This window comes from Leptosomus discolor, chromosome Z, assembly GCF_034619465.1.
Source record: "Leptosomus discolor isolate bLepDis1 chromosome Z, bLepDis1.hap2, whole genome shotgun sequence".
In the NCBI taxonomy this organism is placed as follows: Eukaryota; Metazoa; Chordata; class Aves; order Leptosomiformes; family Leptosomidae; genus Leptosomus; species Leptosomus discolor.
In genome coordinates this window covers 25,943,358-25,963,951 of record NC_141419.1, presented here as the reverse complement: position 1 = coordinate 25,963,951, position 20,594 = coordinate 25,943,358, and the positions used below count along the sequence as shown (strand labels likewise).

General features: G+C 36.9%; 1 protein-coding gene across 1 annotated transcript in view; it reads left to right on the top strand.

Annotated features, from left to right (window-relative positions):
* DTWD2 (DTW motif tRNA-uridine aminocarboxypropyltransferase 2) overlaps positions 1-20,594 on the top strand; it is a 93,850-nt gene that overhangs the window by 50,448 nt on the left and 22,808 nt on the right. Inside the window, exon 6 of the mRNA XM_086480052.1 lies at positions 7,453-7,642. Within this exon, the coding sequence (XP_086336178.1) occupies positions 7,453-7,642 (190 nt within the window). The remainder of the gene's footprint in view (positions 1-7,452; positions 7,643-20,594) is intronic.

Genomic DNA, 20,594 nt, shown 5'->3' with positions numbered 1-20,594 from the left:
GTATTGCAAGTATTTTTCTTACAGAGTTCAAGACCATAGTTGCACCTTAAAATATATCTTTTAAATTGCATTATCTTTTTGAACTTTACATTAGTTGTCAGTCATAGAAAGGTGGTTAACAGATAAGAAATTTTATATCGATGTATTTATAGAAAGTGATTATCTTCAGATTGATCTTATTTTTAATTACTACAGTAAAATGTTACCTGCATTGAAGTGGAAAACTACAACTGTAGATGATACAAACTGACTTTTCTTGGGAATGCCAGCATTTTCTGAAATCCACAAAAAGCTAGAAATACCTACAGTATGTGCAGTGCCAGGAATGAATGTTCATAGGAAAATCATGTGATAAGTACATGTGTGAGAACACTGGAAACACCATCATGTCCTTATAGAGGATATTCCTTCAGGGTAATTCCATTACGTGAAATCATTACATTTAAGAATGAGAGCAACTGAAGACCAGCACTGGCATTGAATATTCATTACATATATATATATATCTCTATATCTATCTATCTATCTATCTATAGATATATCTCAGCATATCTGGAGAAGTAGGAGTAGAAGGGTCCTCAAGATGCCACTGTTACACCCCTATGAAAGCAGGATCAGCTGCATGTAGGGCATGGTGTTAATACCATGTACAGCACAGTCTGCAGAATTCTCAATGGGTCTGTTTTAATGTGCAAACTTAACTTACTGCCATTAGGTAGCTTGTGAGGTTTTGTCACTCTTTCGTTTGATTCTTTCTTGCTGCAATTATTATTTCTTTTCTTGTCCTCTGTGGACATAGAGAACAGGTTATTTCCTTCCTCTTGTGGTTTTGGAGACTGTTAACTAGATTTCCCTTCGGCCACCTTTTCTTTAAAAATTACAACCTTCAGTTTCTCCGTGAAGACTTTTGTCCTTCTTGCTGTTCTTGTCAGTAGACCTTCTCCAGCTAGTTAACACCTATATGGTTGTGGTGTCTTTTGTTTGTTTGTTTTTGTGTAAGGGAGGACACTGTGTTTTGACTGCAGTAGAGTACGTTTTGAGGTGGCCTATATTCTAATGTAAGAGCTGACTTGTTTGTTGATGGTTGTGATTCCCACGTTATTCCATTGAAAAGGTCAACTGTGAAATTCAATTTTTGAGGTTCCACTTATTCCTAATTTTATTTATTACTAGTTTTCCCTGGATTGCAGACCAGTGTGGTGGTTTATGGTTGTTTTATTCCCTCTGGTTTTAATTAGTGAACTTGTTTTTTTTTCATGGTACTCACTTAGACTTGTACTATACTTTTATAACCATCCTTAGTGTCTTAGTGAGTCTCTGTTGTATCTATATTATGTTTCCTTATACTTCTTATATTTCGTATGGTTTGTGACATCAGTGAAGTGTTCAGGATTTCGTAAAAGTTCTCATTGCATTTCTTTTTCATGCTTTCCATTTTATCCCCTTAATTTGTTGTGGTTTCTTCTGTGGAAATAGTAACCTTTTTTTTTTTTTTGTCTTTTCATACTTACTCTTAGATTCGACCACTAATCCTGTGAACAACTTCGGGTTTTAAAATTCTATTGTCTTTGTTTGGAAAGCTTGTTGGAGAGCTTCTGCTAGTTTTTAACAACGTAGAAATGGTTAGAAAAGAAAGTTCCAATCCATCTGATCTTTCATATACCTCCATTTTATTATTTTCCTCGTTAGTTATTACTTAGGGGCCCACAGAGTAAAGAACAGATCTTGCTCTGCCTTGCAGGCTTTAGACAAAGTTACACCTATTTTTACCTGCATCTATTTTTCAAGCAAGCTCTTTTTATATTAACGTCCAACACATATGAATTTGAAGTCCTTTTAGTTCCCACCAAGTGTCACTTCTATCATTTAAATTGTATTTTTGTAATTATAGTGCTATACAGTAATTCAGAAGCCTAAATCGTCCCGTTCAGACAATGAAGCCATGTTCATTATCAGGCCCTTTAGGTAACATCAACTAAAAACTGTTATAAACTGTTACAGTTGTAGTATTTCTGAAAGGAAAATTAAGCTGTATTCTTCCACCCCCTGCCATGACAATTAAGAACTCAGTTAAACGATTGCCTTGGCTAGGGTGAAATGTTACAGAGCTGCACATCTTCTTTCCTTGTTAAGTACATATGAGTTGTGTGTGTTTGTAACTTCATCAGAGATTCACTGTAATATATCCTTTTGAGATTTTTATTTAAGGATTCATATTCATGGCTTCAGAGTCCTAATCACAACAAATCGTCAGGAAACTTTTGATAACTGCTGTTAGTAGTGCACAAATATATGTGACGTAAAATAAAAAAAGGATTTGTGATTCTGTGATTTGCTTAATTGATTGTCTTCATGCCTATTAAGTTAACATAGAACAATTTTGTATTTGAAATTCTTTACCTGGTCCACTTTAATAAGAAAAGTTGTTTGTGAAGTAGCATGCAAAACAAAGTAATTCCAAAGCATACCAAGTCTGGTAGTATGCTAAAGTACAGTACCTAAATTAAGAAGTAAGTTCTTATTGTCACTCAGTTAGGAGTTTATACCATTCTTTTTCAGCGTCTTTGAGAAAGGCCAAGGAGTAACAGATTGTTTAGGAGATATTTTTCATATGTGCAATATTATCTTTCTTTTTTGCCCTGACTGACCCAGAGTTTTGAATTCTTTTAAAAGTCAGCCTCTGATCTGTAGGAAGAAAAGTACTTGTTTAGACACTCAGCTTCTTAGTCTCCGCTTGAAATTTGGTGGCTTCAAAGGGACTGCCATCAGCATGTCTGTTCTGACTGAAATGGAAGATAAACTTAAAGCCCTTGTTAATTCTCTGAAGTTAGTCACGCTTCACACTAAGAAAGGCTTCTACAAAAGCACTATAAAGATGTAACTTAAAGTAGTCTCAAATGCTGACCAGCAACCACACTGCTCTTCACTCTCTTCTCCTTGTCTTGGGCTTACTGCTGTGCCCCTTTACCATGCCCAGCCTTAACACTGGCTTTGACATGTCTGCTGGTATTGGGCCACAGGCACATTTGAAGCACTTGCAGACAAGGTTTCAAAGATGGCAGGAAATGTCAATGTTCTGAACACTGGTGAGAAGAGACACAATTAGAAGAGGAACTTCTTTCAGTAAGTTGTTCCTAAGTCCAGGTTGTGATAAAGTAGCGGGCAAACTCATTTGCAGAGGCATTTTTGGTAAACAAATTTTTGTCGTGAGGCATGTGGTCCAGCTGTCTTGTCTAGAGCAACTGCTGCCCTCAGCACAGATGTCCCCCCTCATTCTGCATTTGCAGTGTCGAAGCTACGTGTCTTGATGTCACAAATGCTGTGAAACTGTATGCTACTTTATGTCACAAGATGGCAAAAACCAAGAAGACCATGCTTCTGACTGGACAGTTGCTGTGTGGAATTCTTCCATCATCGGAATGAAGCAGTCCTTCTGTAGCTTGGACTAGCTTATTCTGGTGTGACTGCTCGTGTTTGTGCTCCTAGCATGTGCTTATCCTAATTTGGCCTTCTGCTTCTAGCTTACCTCTGTGTGTTTTTTTGGTTTAATTTCAACACATACAGAAGTCTAGCTGGACTACAGAACTGTGTTCCTGAATTTAAAGAAAAGCAGCTTGAATTTAAAAGAAGCAAAAAAACCAAAAACACCCCAAAGGATAAAGAGCTCACAGAAGAGTGGCTACAGGCCTGGTGAGACTTACCCAATTCCTCTCTCAACTCTTAACAATTTGGAGGACTTAGGATCAGAAATGTGTCTTGCTAAGAGGTTGCTTATCTACCTCCCAGTGCAGTGATCTAGTGTGTGGCCTGAAATTTCTCCCTTTCTAAACAAGGCTGTCTGGACTGCCAGCTGACCTGGTACTGAGTTTTTGATGTTGCACTTGTTTTGCAGGGGAAATTTAGTCAGGGATAAAAAGCAAAAATACATTTTCCTGCGTAGCAGGGGACTGAGCAAGGAGCTTCTGCTGTGGCTCTGAGGAGAGTTTCAAAACTGGCATATATTCTTTAATATTTCATGAGTCGTCATGAATACAAACATCAGCCTTAATGAAATTGTCTCCTGTATTTTTAATAAGACATACTATTTGTCTCAAATTACTCTTGTAGTTAAACAATGGAACAAACTACTGGTATTCAAAAAAATCAGTATTAACATTGTTTGAATGTGTTTTTATAGTAGGATAATATGCACTTACTTTTAGAAGTAAAGCTCTGTGAAGATGAAATCTAATTCCTAGTCCTTTTACTTATATGCTATAGTAAGCTTAAGCATACAAGTGCAAGTGTATGAGGAAAAAAAGTTGTAGTGTGGATCAGGTTTTCAAAAGAGCTGAGCAGGCAACAGCTCTATTTCAGCATTATATTGAAATGGCTAATTTTTCACAGTTATTTCCTGTAAGTTTCCTTTAAAAACATATAATTCTTGTAGAGAAAATCCTGCCCTATAGCAGTATTTCGGAAGTAGTATGTGATTAAATACACTGTACTATGGTTTTTAACCAAAGCGACCATGTCAGAAGCATATTCTCGTTAAGTGGCTGTCAAAAAGGATATTGTTGGTATGTACCTGCCATTTGAATGCCTTATCAATTTGTTCAGTTAACAGATTAATTTTTATTTACCAGATATAAATTCAGACTTGTACTGAGACTTTTCATTTCTTTCACAGATCTAATTAAATGCAGCTGAAGGATGTATGTAAAAACTGTTTTGGGGACAAATTCTTAGCAGTAGTGTGTGAGTAGAAAAAGTCTGATTGCACTATGTGTCAGCAACAAACTGAGAGGAAACAAAGCCTTAAACCCCAGCAAATACAAAACTTGCAGTGGAATTAACAGGATGTACCTGTATAGAAATACATAAAAAATTTTTTTAAACTTGTTTTATACAAACTATGTCCCTTTCTAAGCAAACATTGGGTGTTTATGTTTATCTCATTCCTCCCCTGCTGTTCGAAGGAAGGAAGGAAGGAAGAAGCATGTTTGATGAATGGAAGACACATATTTTAATAAAACTACTGACATGGACTGTGACTGTCAATGTGAACCATAACCTAGAAGGGGTTGTGCACTGTGTATTTGTGAGAACCTGTGTCCATGAAAGGAAAGAGTACTCAATAGCTGTCTGAGTGAGCTCGGTGTCACTCTAGGATTAAGTCTGTGGATAGTAAACTCTTCAAAGATAGCAGCAACTGCTACTAGTTTGTAATGTGTTATGAGTTCTTATGACAGTGTATGCATAGTCAGCCCTCAAATCCTAGGTTAAATTTGTGGGACAGATTTACAAAATTTGTTTGAACCATCCCCCTGCCTTTGTTTTTGCATATGAACTGTTGTAAACTGAAATGACTAGAATTCTTGGATGAGTATGCCGTGAAAAACATTGTTTACAACTGAATTGTATTTCAAAGAGTAAGACCTCAGTTGTAGCGTTGATAATATGAGCTCGTAGTGCTTTATAATCATTATGGTTTTGGATTAGTTTTAGTAATTCTTTTTTTTTTTTTTTTAAATTATCTAAGATATGTTAATGATTTGAAAGCTCTGCTATCCCAGGATACTTTGCTCTTTGAGGTGTTGGGTGCTCAAGACAACATCTGAACATAATGACTGTTTTTCTGGATTTAAAACTTGGCTCGGTAGCCTGTAGTGAGATACCACCTTGCTTTTGGTTTTGTGTAGCGTGATTTTGGTTGAACTACGGTGATACCAAATTACCATAACGTAAGTAAGGTTTAAGCAGATTTTGGGCAGAGGAGTTTCCCTGTACTTGTGTTTGCCACAGACTTATCTTACAGATTTCCTGTCTCTACACTTACTTTTACTGTTCATTTTGGAAGGAAAGATCGTTACTCTTTCTTTAGTAAATGATGTTGACAGTAAGGATCCACGTAGTGTTGAATCAGTCTGACTGTTTGCTTGGGGGGGCAAGGATGGTCAAATGTTGGAATACTAGCTTTGAGCTTATTGGTACACTGAATTTGGTTCCTCTTTCATTTCACTTATTTCCCACATGGTCCTATATGAATCTTAAGCTCAGGATCTCAATGTCTTAGGCACTGCAGTTCTGCCTGAACCTAACAGTGGTAAAATTGTGTTTTCACGTATATCCCCAGATGGTGGTAATGGAGTGCACAGATTTGAAGTACACTTATCAACTCAAAACCCATTACTAACTACATCTGTCTTCCCTAACCTTTTTTTCTTTTTTTTCCTCTCTTAAGGAAGGAGATTCTTGATTTTTTGGATGAGTGATGCAGGTGCTGAACTCCTGGGGCTTAAAAACTGCAGGGTCACAGTGGCATTAGGAAATTCTCTGTGAATTTAACATGTGTGCATCCTGCCTATGTCTGTGCCCGTGCTCTTACACCTAGTTGTTCTTGATAGGTAGCATAGAGAGCCCACTTTGTGTGCTGGCTATTGTTAACCTCATTCTGATACACCTTATTTTCTCTGATAAGATGTACTGGCTTTCCTTTTTCACTTCAGAGCACAAATAGTCACGTGCTATTTCAAATACATATTGCTCATCTCCTACCACATCAGTTACTCTTTATAACCTCTGAGGTACTACCAGAATTAATTTCTTATTCTTTGTTGCATGCTTCAGACAGTCAGCTGATGCTTTGTATTTATTCCTGCTTTCTGATTGAGGTGATTCTGAAGACTACATGATGATACTGCTGAAATTGATTCAAGACAAGTAATGCAGTCTGTTACAAGGCCAGCTTTTTCCTCAAATTCTCCCTGACCAGCCTACCTGACTAGGTGATTTTTGAGGCTTCCATACTACTTAAACGACAATGCATTTCATAAATTTTTATAAACGAACAGTGGTGTCCGGCAAAAACTTCAGGAACTTCTGTCTACATTAGGTGAACGCTTAGTGGGCAGTAGTTACTCTGGTACCATGTAGAAGCCAACAGGAAAGAAAAAGAGAGTGTACAAGTTTTGGGACTGTAACTGTAGAAGTAGTAATTAGAGAAAAAAAAAAAAAGATAAATTGAGATGGTAACGTTTTCAAAAATGTCCTCTAGATGTATACCATAAATTGCTGATGTTCTTTATATATACCACAGTCAAAATGAGATGATTGTAGTGTTTTTGTGCCAAGAGCTTGAACAAATTTTGCTAGAACACATACGTTACATTTTGGTAAACAATTCAGAACATCTTTAGTTCTAATAGACATTAGAAAGTTAATGATTAAAACACTGGAAAATATTCCTGATATATTGCTTTATCAAGCTTTTATCGATTACCTTTGAGGGTGTTTTTTTCTCCCCCCCCCTTAGGAGCTGAGGGAGAACGAACAACTTTTGAGGTGTTAGAAAGTGGTAGCTGAGCGAATAACTTCTTTGAAACCTAAGTAAAAGCTGAAGATGATGAGTGGGAATATCTGGAAGTATGACTTTTAATAATTATTGTGATTTTGTGTGTCTGTGCATTGAAGGTATCCCGAGTTAGCAACTGTGTGCAGAAATCCCAGTACTCTAGTTTTGTATCCTGGAGCTGAAGCAAGCAATTTGGAAGAAGTTGCTGTGATATCTTCTAGTCCATCTGTTTTGATCATCATCGATGGAACATGGAGTCAGGCTAAAGATATGTTTTACAAAAATTCTCTCTTCCGGCTTCCCAAGCAGGTGAGTTATAATATGTAAAATAAAAATTTTAAGTGTGTAGATGCTTGCTTTTTGACCGGCCAGAGGGGAATGTTTTTGTGAGGATGAAAATAATGGAAATATTTTTTCCTTCTCAGCTGTAACCAGGTGACAAGATAAGGAAAACAATTAAATAAAACAACCTATAAGATTGTGAGGAAGATAACGGTAAATATTGGGGGTTTTCAGCTTGTCACTAGAAATTTGGTTTTGTTTGTTTTAAGTTAATGCATCTAACTTCATAGTGAATCATTGTTTTGCAAAATTGAAAACTGGTTTGTGTAGAAAATTTTTGCCTGTTGCCTAAGATTATAGAATCAAAGAATGGCAGGGGTTGAAAGGGACCTCTGGAGATCATCTAGTCCAACCCACCTGCTAAAGCATGTTCACCTACAGCAGGTTGCACACCTGTTAGATGTTGGAACATGTACAATAAAGTAAGCGTTTCCCCCCCTGCATAAATATTTTGCATTGAGTAATAGGAATGCTGAAAGTAGAATTTTGTAGCCTCTTAGGAGTGTCACACACTTTCCTGCATATTTGGTCTCCACCGTATTAAAAACTTTCTGACTTTTGGCAAATGTTCCTTAGAATTTAAGCAGAACAAATACTGGCCATGTGTGTGGTGTGTGGGTTTTGTTGAGGGTTTGTTGTTGTTGTTTTGTGGGTTGTTTTTTTTTGTTGGTTTTGTGTTGTGGGTTGGTTTTTTTTTTTTTTTTTCCTTGAGAACATCAACACCCACCTGCCTGAACTGCCAATAAGGCTTAAGCTGTGGTTATACAATTATTACAGCTGTCCTTGTCCTGATGGAAATACCTTAGATTGTAATGCAATGTTAATAACATTAGTGGATGTAAGTTCCTGTTGATGCATTGTGAATGGTATGACACTACTTTTCAAGGAATTTTTTATGGGATAATTGATTGTGGATTTGGCACAGGGGTCTTGAGAGTAAGTTTTGAAGGTGAAAAATCTGGTGTGACTCAGTTTCTATTATTTTCTGCTTTTATTAGATTGAAATAATTTATATTTATGTCATATAGACACACCAGGCAACAATTCTTTATGTACTACAATAGTATGTCTAGGTAAATACTCAAATTGCAGGTTTTCTAGGAAAGGCTCTAATTCTGCACACTGCAGTTTTGTATCTGCATTGTGCATCATTCATAACCAACTACTTCTAAATCCAGGAGTTGGTAAATGTTACTGGTTGGATTTGTTATAATTCTTTGAATTGAATTAAATGTAACTTTTTGGTTTTGCAGTTTTGTCACATGCTTGTCAATGGAGCATGGAAAAACCGGTCAAACCATTACATTTCTTCTGTGGGTAGAACTTGTCTGTAATACTATAAGTTTGAATTTGTTTGAAAGTCAAATTCCTGTTGAAAGTTTAGCACTGCCATTGCTTTAGGTTTCCTGTTGTGTTGGTTCTTACCGTGAGATTCTTGATTGTGCTTCTGACCAGTTCTATGGTCGTACTGGTAGGGAGCTGGGATGTGGCAGAGCACACAGCTCCTGGATGCATGAAGGGCCTCTGGCTGTTTTGAAAGAAAAGATGCACACCTCCTTGAGCTGCCAAATGCAATGAATGCAGCTCTTCTGTAAGTAGAGGTCTTAACTCCAGTCTGTTCTAGTTTATAACTAGTTTGCAGTTCCTCATTTATTACGCTTTTCTGAAACTTCTGAGGACTGCAGGCTTTTGGTGTGAATTCACAAATATGTAAGTGTTCTGAAATACTTGTTTCCGTCAGCTAGCTTGATTTGTCTGACCAAAATCACATGTAGGAGCAGTTTTACTACAGATCAAAATGGGGCAGAATTTTGTCCTGGTCACTGTGGTTCTTGTAGATTACATGATGCCTGGAAGATATTTCTGCCCTTGTCTTGCTAAAGACACACACATAGTGTGTCTTAGAGGGAAGTTTTTCAACATTACAAAAAGTACTGCCTGCTGGATGGTATAAACACGGATTTTGTTCCTATTGCTTAAGTATTTCCATAAGACTAGGGTCATTTGTCCAGGTGTAATTTGTTGACAAAGCTGCTATTTTAATTTAGGGGCATTATTGAAAGTATATTGTAGAAACAGTATTAATACCAACAGTTTTACTAATGGAAAAAATTCTCTTCATTGTTGGATCACCTTTTGATCAGTGAAAAGATGACTACCTCTTCAGGAGGGAAGGCAACATGCTGCAAATTCAAAAAAAAGCTACTGTAAGTCTTAGAAGTGTTGCTTTAGGGGATGAAATCTGTTTTGTATCAAATCTGGGAGTTGCTTTTAGGCTCTTATATAGTATAACAGGTTATATTGGTGTAAGTGAAATGGAAGATTCTAGGTTTTAGTAAAATTATCTTGGCCTTCAGAGGAGGATGGGGAAACAGATGGAATGTACATATAGGAACTTATGGGATTCATTTCAATGTATTTGAATTTAACTGCAACTTTATGAGTAGATTTTATGGAATTTATTTCATTGCAATCCATTTCAAATTCTGCAGAACATTTGTCAGACACTGAGGCACTGGACCACAGATGCATGACTTGCTTTAAGTGAGAAAGATTACTCTTTAGTTGGAGCCTGCTAAGTTTGCCAGCAAAAGTCAAAAATCACGAATTCTGTAAACTGGCTATTCTCAACTGCAGGGTGTATTCCTGAGTTAGCAAAAGCAGAAGAAAACACTTTTTCCTAATCTATTCACTTGGAGGGAGGGGTAGATGAAGGAAAAAAATTGGTAATCGTTCTTGTCTGTTCCTTTTAAAACTTGCAAAAATAATTCCAGCTTTATTATCCAAAACCACTAATGATTTGATTATTCCTGTTCTTTTGCAGCTTCCCTTTTTTATTTTTTTGACATAATCCAATCGTTGCAGATAAACTCCATCCCACTGTTCCACAACAGCCCTCTTCTGTTATTTTGTACTGTGATTAGTGTCCCTTTCCTGAAAATTAACTTGGGGAATAGCTTAAGTGTTCTAAATGGCCTTCATTTTTGCTTCCCTTCTTTTATGTACTTGCTGCTGACAGAACTTCCTCTCAGTGGATACATGTAAGACAGGTAACCTCTGCACAACCTAGAACAAACAGAAGTGTATTGCGTGTTTTCTGTCCACTCATTTTAAGTTATTTACTTAATGTTATTTACGTGACTTAAGTTATTTACTTCTGTCATGTGTAATTCAACTTTGTTTGAAGTTCATGCCACCTTCCTCTATAAAGCTGAAACCTAACCATTGTTTTAGGGGTTTTTTCCCTGCTGACGGTGAGGCTATCTTTGGTAGTGGATTTTGATTTTTGGAAGATCAGTTACTTAAGCATATGCCAGGTGATTGCTGCTTTATGTCACTTAAGTACTACCTCTGTCTGCCCATAGTCCGTGCTTTTGGCAGATCAGATCAGTAGGAGCGTTATGGTACGAGAGAGGACTGTGTGTGGGTAATCCATTTTGTTATCTGTCTCTTCTTCTAGATAGCTTCTATTTCTTTTTCGTTATGGTCTTGAGAGTAGCTTATGGGCTGTTACTTACTCAGCTTAGATCACTGCTATTTACTAATAATAATTGCTGTGGTAGGGCTTATTTCTTATCCTGTATTTTAGACTACAAAATTTGATTTTTCTCTAATCAGTTGTTAACATGTAAGTGAAATGTAGATTCTAATGACCTGTTGAAATAAATAGCTGAACCTGAAAGAAACTGACAGTATTTCTTTGTTTAGAAAAAAGCTAGTATTTTACATAGAATTTTACTATGGTACCTGGATTTTTTGGTAACGATGTTTGTCTCATTTCACTTGATGCCTTATTAACACTTAGTTCTCTCTGCTTCACTCTTGCACACTATTGCTAAGAAAAATAAATCAGGAGCTAACCGGCTAGTGAAACAATCGTTGATTACAACAGGTAACTCTTGAGAATAATCAAAGGAATTAAGTAACATGGGGTGAAGTCCTGTTTCCATGTGGGAAAGATATTGGAAATAAAGTGTTTTCCAGATATCTTCTTTAAACAACTTCATGCTGGAATTCCTGTGTTATAGTTCCCTTCTGACTGTGAACTGTACTGTTATTTAAATGAGTGTAAAGAAAATAGTCATGCATAAAGCAGCAGAATTCATTGAGCAGTAAAAAATGAAAAGAGAGATAGTTGATCCAGTTTTGTACAATAGTTGAAAAGTCCTTTAAGCTTGAAACTGCGCTGCTCCAAAGAGCAAAATCTTATATATTCGTACTGTAAATGCAGGGGCATAAAAAGAATCTGTATTGTGTGTGTAGATCTAAAAGTATTTGTTTTAACCTGCCAAACATAGCATTGAGTAAATGAGGTGCAGAAAATGAATAGTACTTCAGGCTAAGTTCTCCTTACTTAACCTTCTGTACTACAAATAAACTAATTTGGCCACACTGATATAACTAGAACATCATCTGAGGTGCCTGTTAGAAACACCTGACAAGAACGTATCTATGAAAAAAATAAATGCTGACTTACTGGTCATCCAAATAGTGCCTTACCTATTTCTGATTGCAGTAAGTGTCTGAGATGACAGAAGTGAAATTATTGGTTTGATCTGTACATTATCATTATGGAAGAACTCAATGTTAGAAAATAAATTCCTTAAAATTATTTTATTTTCAAAATCCAAATGGTTTCAACTTTTTGGTGTGGGTTTGTTTTTTTTGTTGGTTTTTTTTTGTTTGTTTGTTTGTTTGGTTTTTTTTCCTCAGAAGTACATAATGTTCTATTAGGCCTTTGGGGCTACCTGAGTGATTTGATCTTATGGCTAAAATGAAAGAATCCATGGGTGAAATTTTAGGGGTCATAAAAGATAATTATTTAGAGCAGAGGTCCATAGAGACTCTGAAAACTACCAGGTCTCTAATACTAAGTTCTTGCCATACATTTGAGAATTTCCTGTGTTCCTTTCAGTCTTTTTCTTGTGTTTTATAATTAACTTTTTGAGTTCTCCATATGGGACCACTTTCTCATGCTATGGTTTGTTTTTTTTTTCTTTCACACGGGACCTCCTGCAAAAATCTGCTGGACCAGAGTCATAAGATCATAGAACGGCTCACGTTGGAAGGGGCCTCAAAAGATCATCTGGACTACCCTTTTGTGGGAAAGGAAGCCTGGATGAGATTATCTAGCACGTTGTCCAATCACATCTTGAAAACCTCCGGTGATGGGGACTCCACCATGTCCCTGGGGAGGTTGTTCCAGTGAATGATTGTTCTCCCTGTAAAAAATGTTCTTATATTGAGATGAAACCTCTCCCAGTGCAACTTCTACCTGTTATCCCTTGTCCTTTCCATGTGGCTCCTTGTGAAGAGACAGCCTCTGTCCTCTTTGTAGCTGCTCTTTAAGTACTGGAATACTGTGAGGAGGTCCCCCAAGCCTTCTTTTCTCCAGGGAAAAAAGACAAGAATTACTGCAGGTCAAGATGAGATAATAGTCAAATGCTGAAAGTGATGCACCCTTCAAGTTTGAAGAGACTCCAGTGTTTAGTACCGTTTTCAAGTGTTGACAGTTTGAGTCTTACAATTGTATCTGCATTACACTTGAGAGGGTTGTTTTCCTGATTGTGCATATGTCCTTGAGATAGTTTTGAAGCAATTCGTTTAAAGTAGTCTGTTACATAAATCTCCATAGCAATCTTACCACAGCGGTGTGTGGTCACAGCATGCACTTTATAGGCGTGCTTATGTTCCTGGTAAACAGTGACTTAAGACAATGCTGTTAAATACTAACTGAATTGAACCTAGCTGTATAAATACTAATATGGTCTGAGCATTTACTGAAAAGTCCAAGGGATGTGGACTAAATACATCTGTATTTTGGCATTTTACCTGCCTAAATTTTTTTAGGCCTTGTAGTGGAGCGTAAAATGTAATTAGTACCCCTGAGGCTGTTGAAATGTTTGCTTTATTAAAATAGTGGACGGAAAAATTATAGATCATTTAACATACATTTAAAATGCTGCTTAATGAAAAATGGTACTGAAAAAGACTTTGAAGACTTCATAAATTTACATAAAAATAATGTAATGAAAATAAAGTAAGATACTATGCCAAGAAGCTCTTGGAAAAGTGAGCAGTAGTATTGACTATGCTGCATGAAACATTTTTTGTATTTTGAGATAGTACCACTAAATGATGATAGAGATGATCTTCAGTATGCAAAACTGAAATATTAAACATTTGCTGGATATTCTCATCGTTTCCATTGTGGTTGACACTTATACTTGTCCTTACACATCTGCCACATATTTTTTTCTAAAACAATTATAGAACATAATAGTATTTCTTCATTTAAGACTATGAATTGCTTTTTAAAGGTGGAATAATACTACTAGTAAAACAGCAGGCAGAGAGAGACTGTTAGTGTTATACATGCTTAGATTTGGTATTCCAAATAAGTCCAATTAGAATTAATATTCCTAAACTTGCTTCTTTGGTTTTGTGATTTTGAGTGAAATGCATTTTTCCAAAATTTCGTAATTTTGTAAGGACTATTGATATTTAATGAGTATCAAAAAATCCAGTAAAAACCAGTTTATTACTTTACTTTCAATTTACTTTACTCTTACTTAGATTTCACTAAGATATTAAAACGTATTTGTGCACTACAGGAAATGAAAAAACATTTGCTCTTACTGTAGGAGGTTATTACACCAGAAAGACTAAGCATAAATCACGTCTAGATTTGATTTCGTAGAAATTTAATTTGCCCATAATTGTTTTCTGGATTTTGAAATGGTTTGTTTTGGACAAAACTTTATAGATGTAGGAGGAAAGGTAAATGTGGCAATGTTAATCTGGAGCCCGCTGATATGAACATGGATGGGAACGTGCAAGTTGAAGAGTCGGTCTTCCAGATGCTAATTGTTAACAGGGTACCTTTGGTCCCTTGCAGTGTGCACCTATAAAGAGTGTTTGAGACTTTGCGAAAGTTAACTATCAGATATGGTTAGTCAAAGGGATGAGTCACAGACTTTCTGAGAAAGTTCTGAGGCATTGAGTTATGAAGCAATAATGCAAATGATCATACTCTAAGCTCTTGGGGAAAAACATGAGCAGACAGCAGGAATATCAAAAATGTTCCTAGCAGATTTGTTTCTATGTGCATACTTGAATTCTGCATTGCATGGACATTACTAGAGTTCTCAAATGCAGAAATAGCTTCCTGTAGGAAAGAAAAATGGTTTCACATGTTGAAGTGTGAGCTAACCAGCTTTAGTCTCTTAGATCAAATTTAAAGGTTATATGAAGTAGTTTGAGTGTTACTTCAGGTTTGCGTGTGCCATCTTGGTTGTACAGTGCTAAGTCAGAACTTGTGCTGTAACTGCAAGCAGTCATCTGAGACAGGTGGTGCTTAATGAAGACACCAGTTGAGCACGGGGCTGTGCAAAGACTACGTTTAAGCACTCTGTACACAAATATGTACTAAACTAAGTTCAGTCATTTTGAGCTGAAATGAACTAGAGGTACTTGTGCAATCTACTGTAACTTCTAAGTAGTTGAAATTAGCCATCAGGTGGTAAAAGATTATAATAAACACCATCACTCTTACAGATTAAATTTAGTTCGCCCTATGACTGTGTTTGGTTTCATCTTTCTTATTGTCCTAGACATCACGGCCAACACTGTAGGGGTTTTCTGGCTTTTTCCTATTTCTGCATTGTTTCCTCTTATTCTGCATTATAGTTCATATTTAAATACTCTGTAAATGGTTCTCTATCTGAATAAGGAGGTTCTTTTCATGTTTTGAAGCTTTGGGCTGATAATGCAGTTCTGCAAGATTAAAATGAGTAGAATGTCAATATATTTGGAATTTAAGAAGGCAGGGTTTTGTCCCAGGAAGAGAATGAGGTAGATATGACAATATTTAAAGAAAGGAGGTATTAAAGGAAAAGAGGATACAATTCTTGCAGACATTATCTGTAAATGAAGAAGAAACTGCTATAACCAAAATTCTTCAACCAATGTGATTTGAGCTTTTAGTCAATGTTCTGTAGGTAGAAAAGAGCTATTTGAGTAATGAAGAGATTAGCAATTCTTAATTGCAAGATGTACTACAAAGACACAATAAATTGGAGGCATTAGAAGATCACATTTAATTGGGTTCTTTCACAGCTTCACTGGTTTTGGGTAATACAAATTGCTATATTGAATGATTTTAAAGATACTGTAAGATATTTTAATAAACTTTTTTGTTTTAAATTACTATTCAAATCTAAAGAGCTTCAATAAAAAGCTCTTTTAATCAAAGCTCAGTCAGCAGAGCTTTTTTCTTTGAAAAGAATCTTTGAAGAAATTTCAATTGAGCTCTTCCAGCAAGTCGCAGCAGAAATACATTTATGAATCTAACATATTTATCTTTATAAGAAAGATTTAAATTTATATCTTGATCCAGACAATTCTTATTGTCTGAAATTTTTACAAATGACAAACCATGAGCTCGGACAAACTTTATAGCAGAAACTTAAGAGGCGCATGGCTTAAAGTCACTTTTATAGTCTTTAATATGATTACATTGATTATGTCTTGTACTCCTTCAGTGGCATCCTCTAGAGAAGCACATTCACATTATCCCAGGATGTTTTGCATAGCCACAACTGAAGAAGAGGCCACAAGCATTCGAGTATGCACTGCAGGCTTTCTTGCAACAGCTGTTGTGGTTTGCAAAGGTGATACAGAGAAAGTATTCCATTAACTTGGAGCAGTGGATGCAATTAGTTCAGAGGGAAGAACGAGCTGGTTTGCACAGCAGGCATGCTTGTCACAGTTAGGCTGGTGGTATATTGTACAAAGCAATCCCAGCACTGTGGGTGAAGCTGCTTCTGTTTGTGAGGAGATAAGCATAGCATAGTAGGAAGAGATGGCTCAAAAAACCATTTGACCTTCTGCTCCTTCAGCACCAAAAGAAGGTTGAAAAAATTAACCTAGTGACTAGAACACGTAAAAAATGTAGGCAAGCTATCCCAAGTACTTACTGTCTTATCAGAAGTAGGTAATACATGAATCAGTTTTGTTTATGTGTAAGTGTTTCTCGGCCGCTGTTCTAAATCCAAGCATCTGCTATCCAAAACCTGAATGGTTTATTTCTATCACCTGGTCTCTGGTTTTCGTTTTTAAAAAGTCAGTGAAAATATTTTTGGGGTCATTATACTTATGCTGTATAGTTGTAGAAAAAAAGAATTATCCATTCCTTAAAAATGTTGAAAAGTGCTACGCACTTATTTTGAGAATTGGGGTAGGGAAGGAATTAATATACTGCTATTTAGGTATCAAAAATAATTTAAACTGAATATACAATGATGTATGAAAACTGTGAGTGTTTCTCTGTAATTTTAAGTTGACATCAATCTAGCCGATTTCTAGTCATGAGAAATATGATTTCAGACAGTCAGGAAAGGGGCGTAAAGTGTAGTTCGCTTCTCATTACTTTGCTTTTTCTTCTTGTGTTATGCATAACATTGATACCTAATAATCTGTAATTCCTTGACATTTTGTAGTCACTAAATACTTTCTAAACATCTCAGAAAAGCATGGTATATTTTCATTAGTTAGAGTTTTTCAGTTGTAATGTTACCATTTGCACAGGTTGTGTAACTTTTTGCTTCTAGCTTAATTCACAGTGAATCTGAATGGTGTGCCTGCTTGTGCGTGAGTGGGCACAGTTTGAGGGTGGGGGCAGCTTCATATTGACTTTGACTCTATTGTTCTTTGTTGATGCACTCCTCTGCTACTTAATGGTCATAATAATGTCAGCAGCATAATGCCACCAAATCGTCCTGTCTATTTATACATTCATCACAGCATTGCTGTTATTCAAATATTCAACACCTCATTTTCTTTTCCCATCACACCTTCAAAATTTCTGACACATCTATTTTGTTTTCCTTACACTTCCTTTGTCATACAAAAATTGGTACCATGAGCTAAAATCTGGTTTCTTAAAGCAAATTTTTAACCCTTGAGATTTACTCTTCAATTCAGCTTGCACAGTATGCTTAAATATGCTTGACTAGTGGTGAGAATTTGTGAGCATATGCTTGTACTGTTCCAAGCACTAGTCCTCAAGTGAGTTTGATACTTCAGTATTTGAGTTAAGGTTATGCTTGTGATCTTTCTTGCTGTTCCGCTCTCTCCCTCCTTACCCTTCCATCCCTGAGATGCCATTTATTTTCCTAACCAGGTTCCTTGGAGCCTGGGATGTGACTTTTAAAAACTTTAAACTTCCAGGACACTTAATGCAAAGGAAGTTCTCGAAAAAAGGATGATGTATACCAAAATGTTCTTTTGGCCACAAAATTTATGTTCAGCTCTAGAGTCATCAGTTTTCTGAGGACAATCGTGCCTCATTGCGATCTCACCCAGTTAACAGTGAAACTTGGAGAGCATGGGTATCAGGAAGTCTGAATGTCTCCACAGTCTAAGATTATCACAGTTCCTGATTATTCCTCTGGTACTGCATGTTATTGGCTGTGTTTCTGCTTATACTTCCACAAGCTGCCCAGCAGAAAAGGACCTGGGGCTGCTGGTTGACAACCGGCTGAACATGAACCAGCATTGTGCCCAGGTGGCCAAGAACACCAACAGCATCCTGGCCTGTATCAGCAACAGTGTGGCCAGCGGGAGCAGGGAAATGATCGTGCCCCTGTACTCAGCACTGGTGAGGCCACACCTCGAATGCTGTGTGCAGTTTTGGGCCCCTTGCTACAAGGACATTGAGACGCTGGAGCATGTCCAGAGAAGGGCAACGAAGCTGGTGAAGGGTCTGGAGAACAGGTCTTATGAGGAGCGGCTGAGGGAACTGGGGTTGTTCAGTCTGGAGAAGAGGCTGAGGGGAGACCTTTTTGCTGTCTACAACTACCTGAAAAGAGGTTGTAGTGAGGCTGATGTTGGTCTCTTTTCCCAGGTGACAAGTGGCAGGACAAGAGGAAATGGCCTAAAGTTGCACCACGGGAGGTTTAGGCTGGGTATTAGGAAAAATTTCTTCACTGGAAGTGTTATCAAGTACTGGACTAGATTGCCCAGGGAAGTGGTGGAGTTACCATCCCTGGAGGTGTTCAAAAGACATGTAGGTGTGATGCTTAGGGACCTGGCTTAGTGGTGGGCTTGGGAGTGTTAGGTTAATGTTTGGACTTGATGATCTTAAGGGTCTTTTCCGACCTAAATTATTCTATGATTCTGGGGAGGCTGCAATAATACCTCTGCCAATAAATTAATGGAAAAGATGACAAAGAATAGAATTAGAAGATCCATGGATAAATACAGAGTATTGGGCTAGCCCAATGCAGCTGTTGAAAATAAATGACATATCTCTTGGGTTTACTGAAGCCCACCTGCTTCATGGCTCCTTCAGAAGCAATATGACTGAAGCTGTGTGCGGAGGTTGCTTTTGGCAGGTGCCCTCACCAAATACCCTCAATACAAGTATGCATCGTAAGAAAAAAAATTGTCTCATATAAAAAATACTAAACAGGGTAGCAGTAACTGGACTGTTCTCACAGTGATTGTAATTTTGTTTTACGGTTTGTAGAGATGTCATCAATGGAGCCCCCAGTGAATCCGTGCTGTTCAGCATGTTCTGAAGTAATACAGATGGGGGTTTACCAGTTAAGTGATAAAATTTCATCATGACATTAAGTTATTTAGAGTGGCAATGAGAAGGGCCAGCTGTGAAGAGATGTAGAAAGACTATAACGCTCAGTAACTGGACATTAACATAGCACAGGAAATTCACTATAGATAAATGGTAATGAAAGCATACACTAAAAATTATCCTAATTTTACTTTTTTTTTTAAAAAAGAAGAAAGTTCTTAGCTGGGTACTTTACTTATCAGCTATGAGATTTTGCGGTTATAATAACAGGTCCCATGAAAACCTCAGTTGAGTGCCCAAGAGCATTGAAAAAATAAGTTCAATGTTAGATGCACATCTGCTTGCTTGCATGCCAGCTGTCTCTGTCAGGCCTGCATTCCTCCTATTTAAAAATAAAAAGAACGCAGAAATTCACAAACACCTAGAAGAGGTTCACGGAAAACCAACAAATGGTGAAAGTATGGGATGGGTTGCAGAAAATAAACAGCAAAGTGGGCTATTCTTTAGCTGGAAAGTGAACTGGTACAGCATGTTAGAGATTTATACATGCCTAAGGGACACACAGAGGGTAAAAATGGATCCAATTGTTGACTGTCCTTCCCAATACATGAAATAAAAGGCATCAAAAGAAATAAATAGTGAGAAATTCAGATGAAAAAATGGCAGTTCTTTACACATGTATCAAAGCAGTGGAATTCTTTACAGTTGGAAAAAAAAAAAATCCATCAAGGATTATATTGCTATTAAATGCCATGGGGTCCCTTCCAGCCTGTGAGATCCTGCAGGGAGGCTAGAAAAACATTCAGAGGAAGTATTTCTATGTATACTTTGTTGGAGGCTTCTGCTGTTTATGTTGGGTTTTTTTCCCATTAGGGACAGATTTAAACCCGTACTTGGCAAATTAAATATTCTTTTATTAAAGCCTTTTGTCTTCACCTTATGAGAAAGCTGAAGCAAACTTTTTTTGACCTCACCACTTGAAAGTTTGTAAGGCCAAAATCTTGTATAGAAACTATTTTATTTCAGATTTTTTCACTGAAGTTCCTACTATTGCTAAAGATACTTTGCAGCCATTTTAGAGGAGTGGTGGTTCTGCAGGGTTAATTATGAATCAAGGGGACAACTAGATGTGCTGTATTTTTAAAAGTAAAATTTTAAAGATAGCTGTCAGCATTTGAAAGAAAAATTAGGACTGGAGTTTGCTTCTCTTATTCATATGAAAAATCAGTTACATTTATTTAAGTTGAATTTACTTAGTATTTTTCTCTGCAAATAAAGGATAGCAGAATTGGTCCTTAGTTTTAAAATTTCATTCCACAGTCTTTC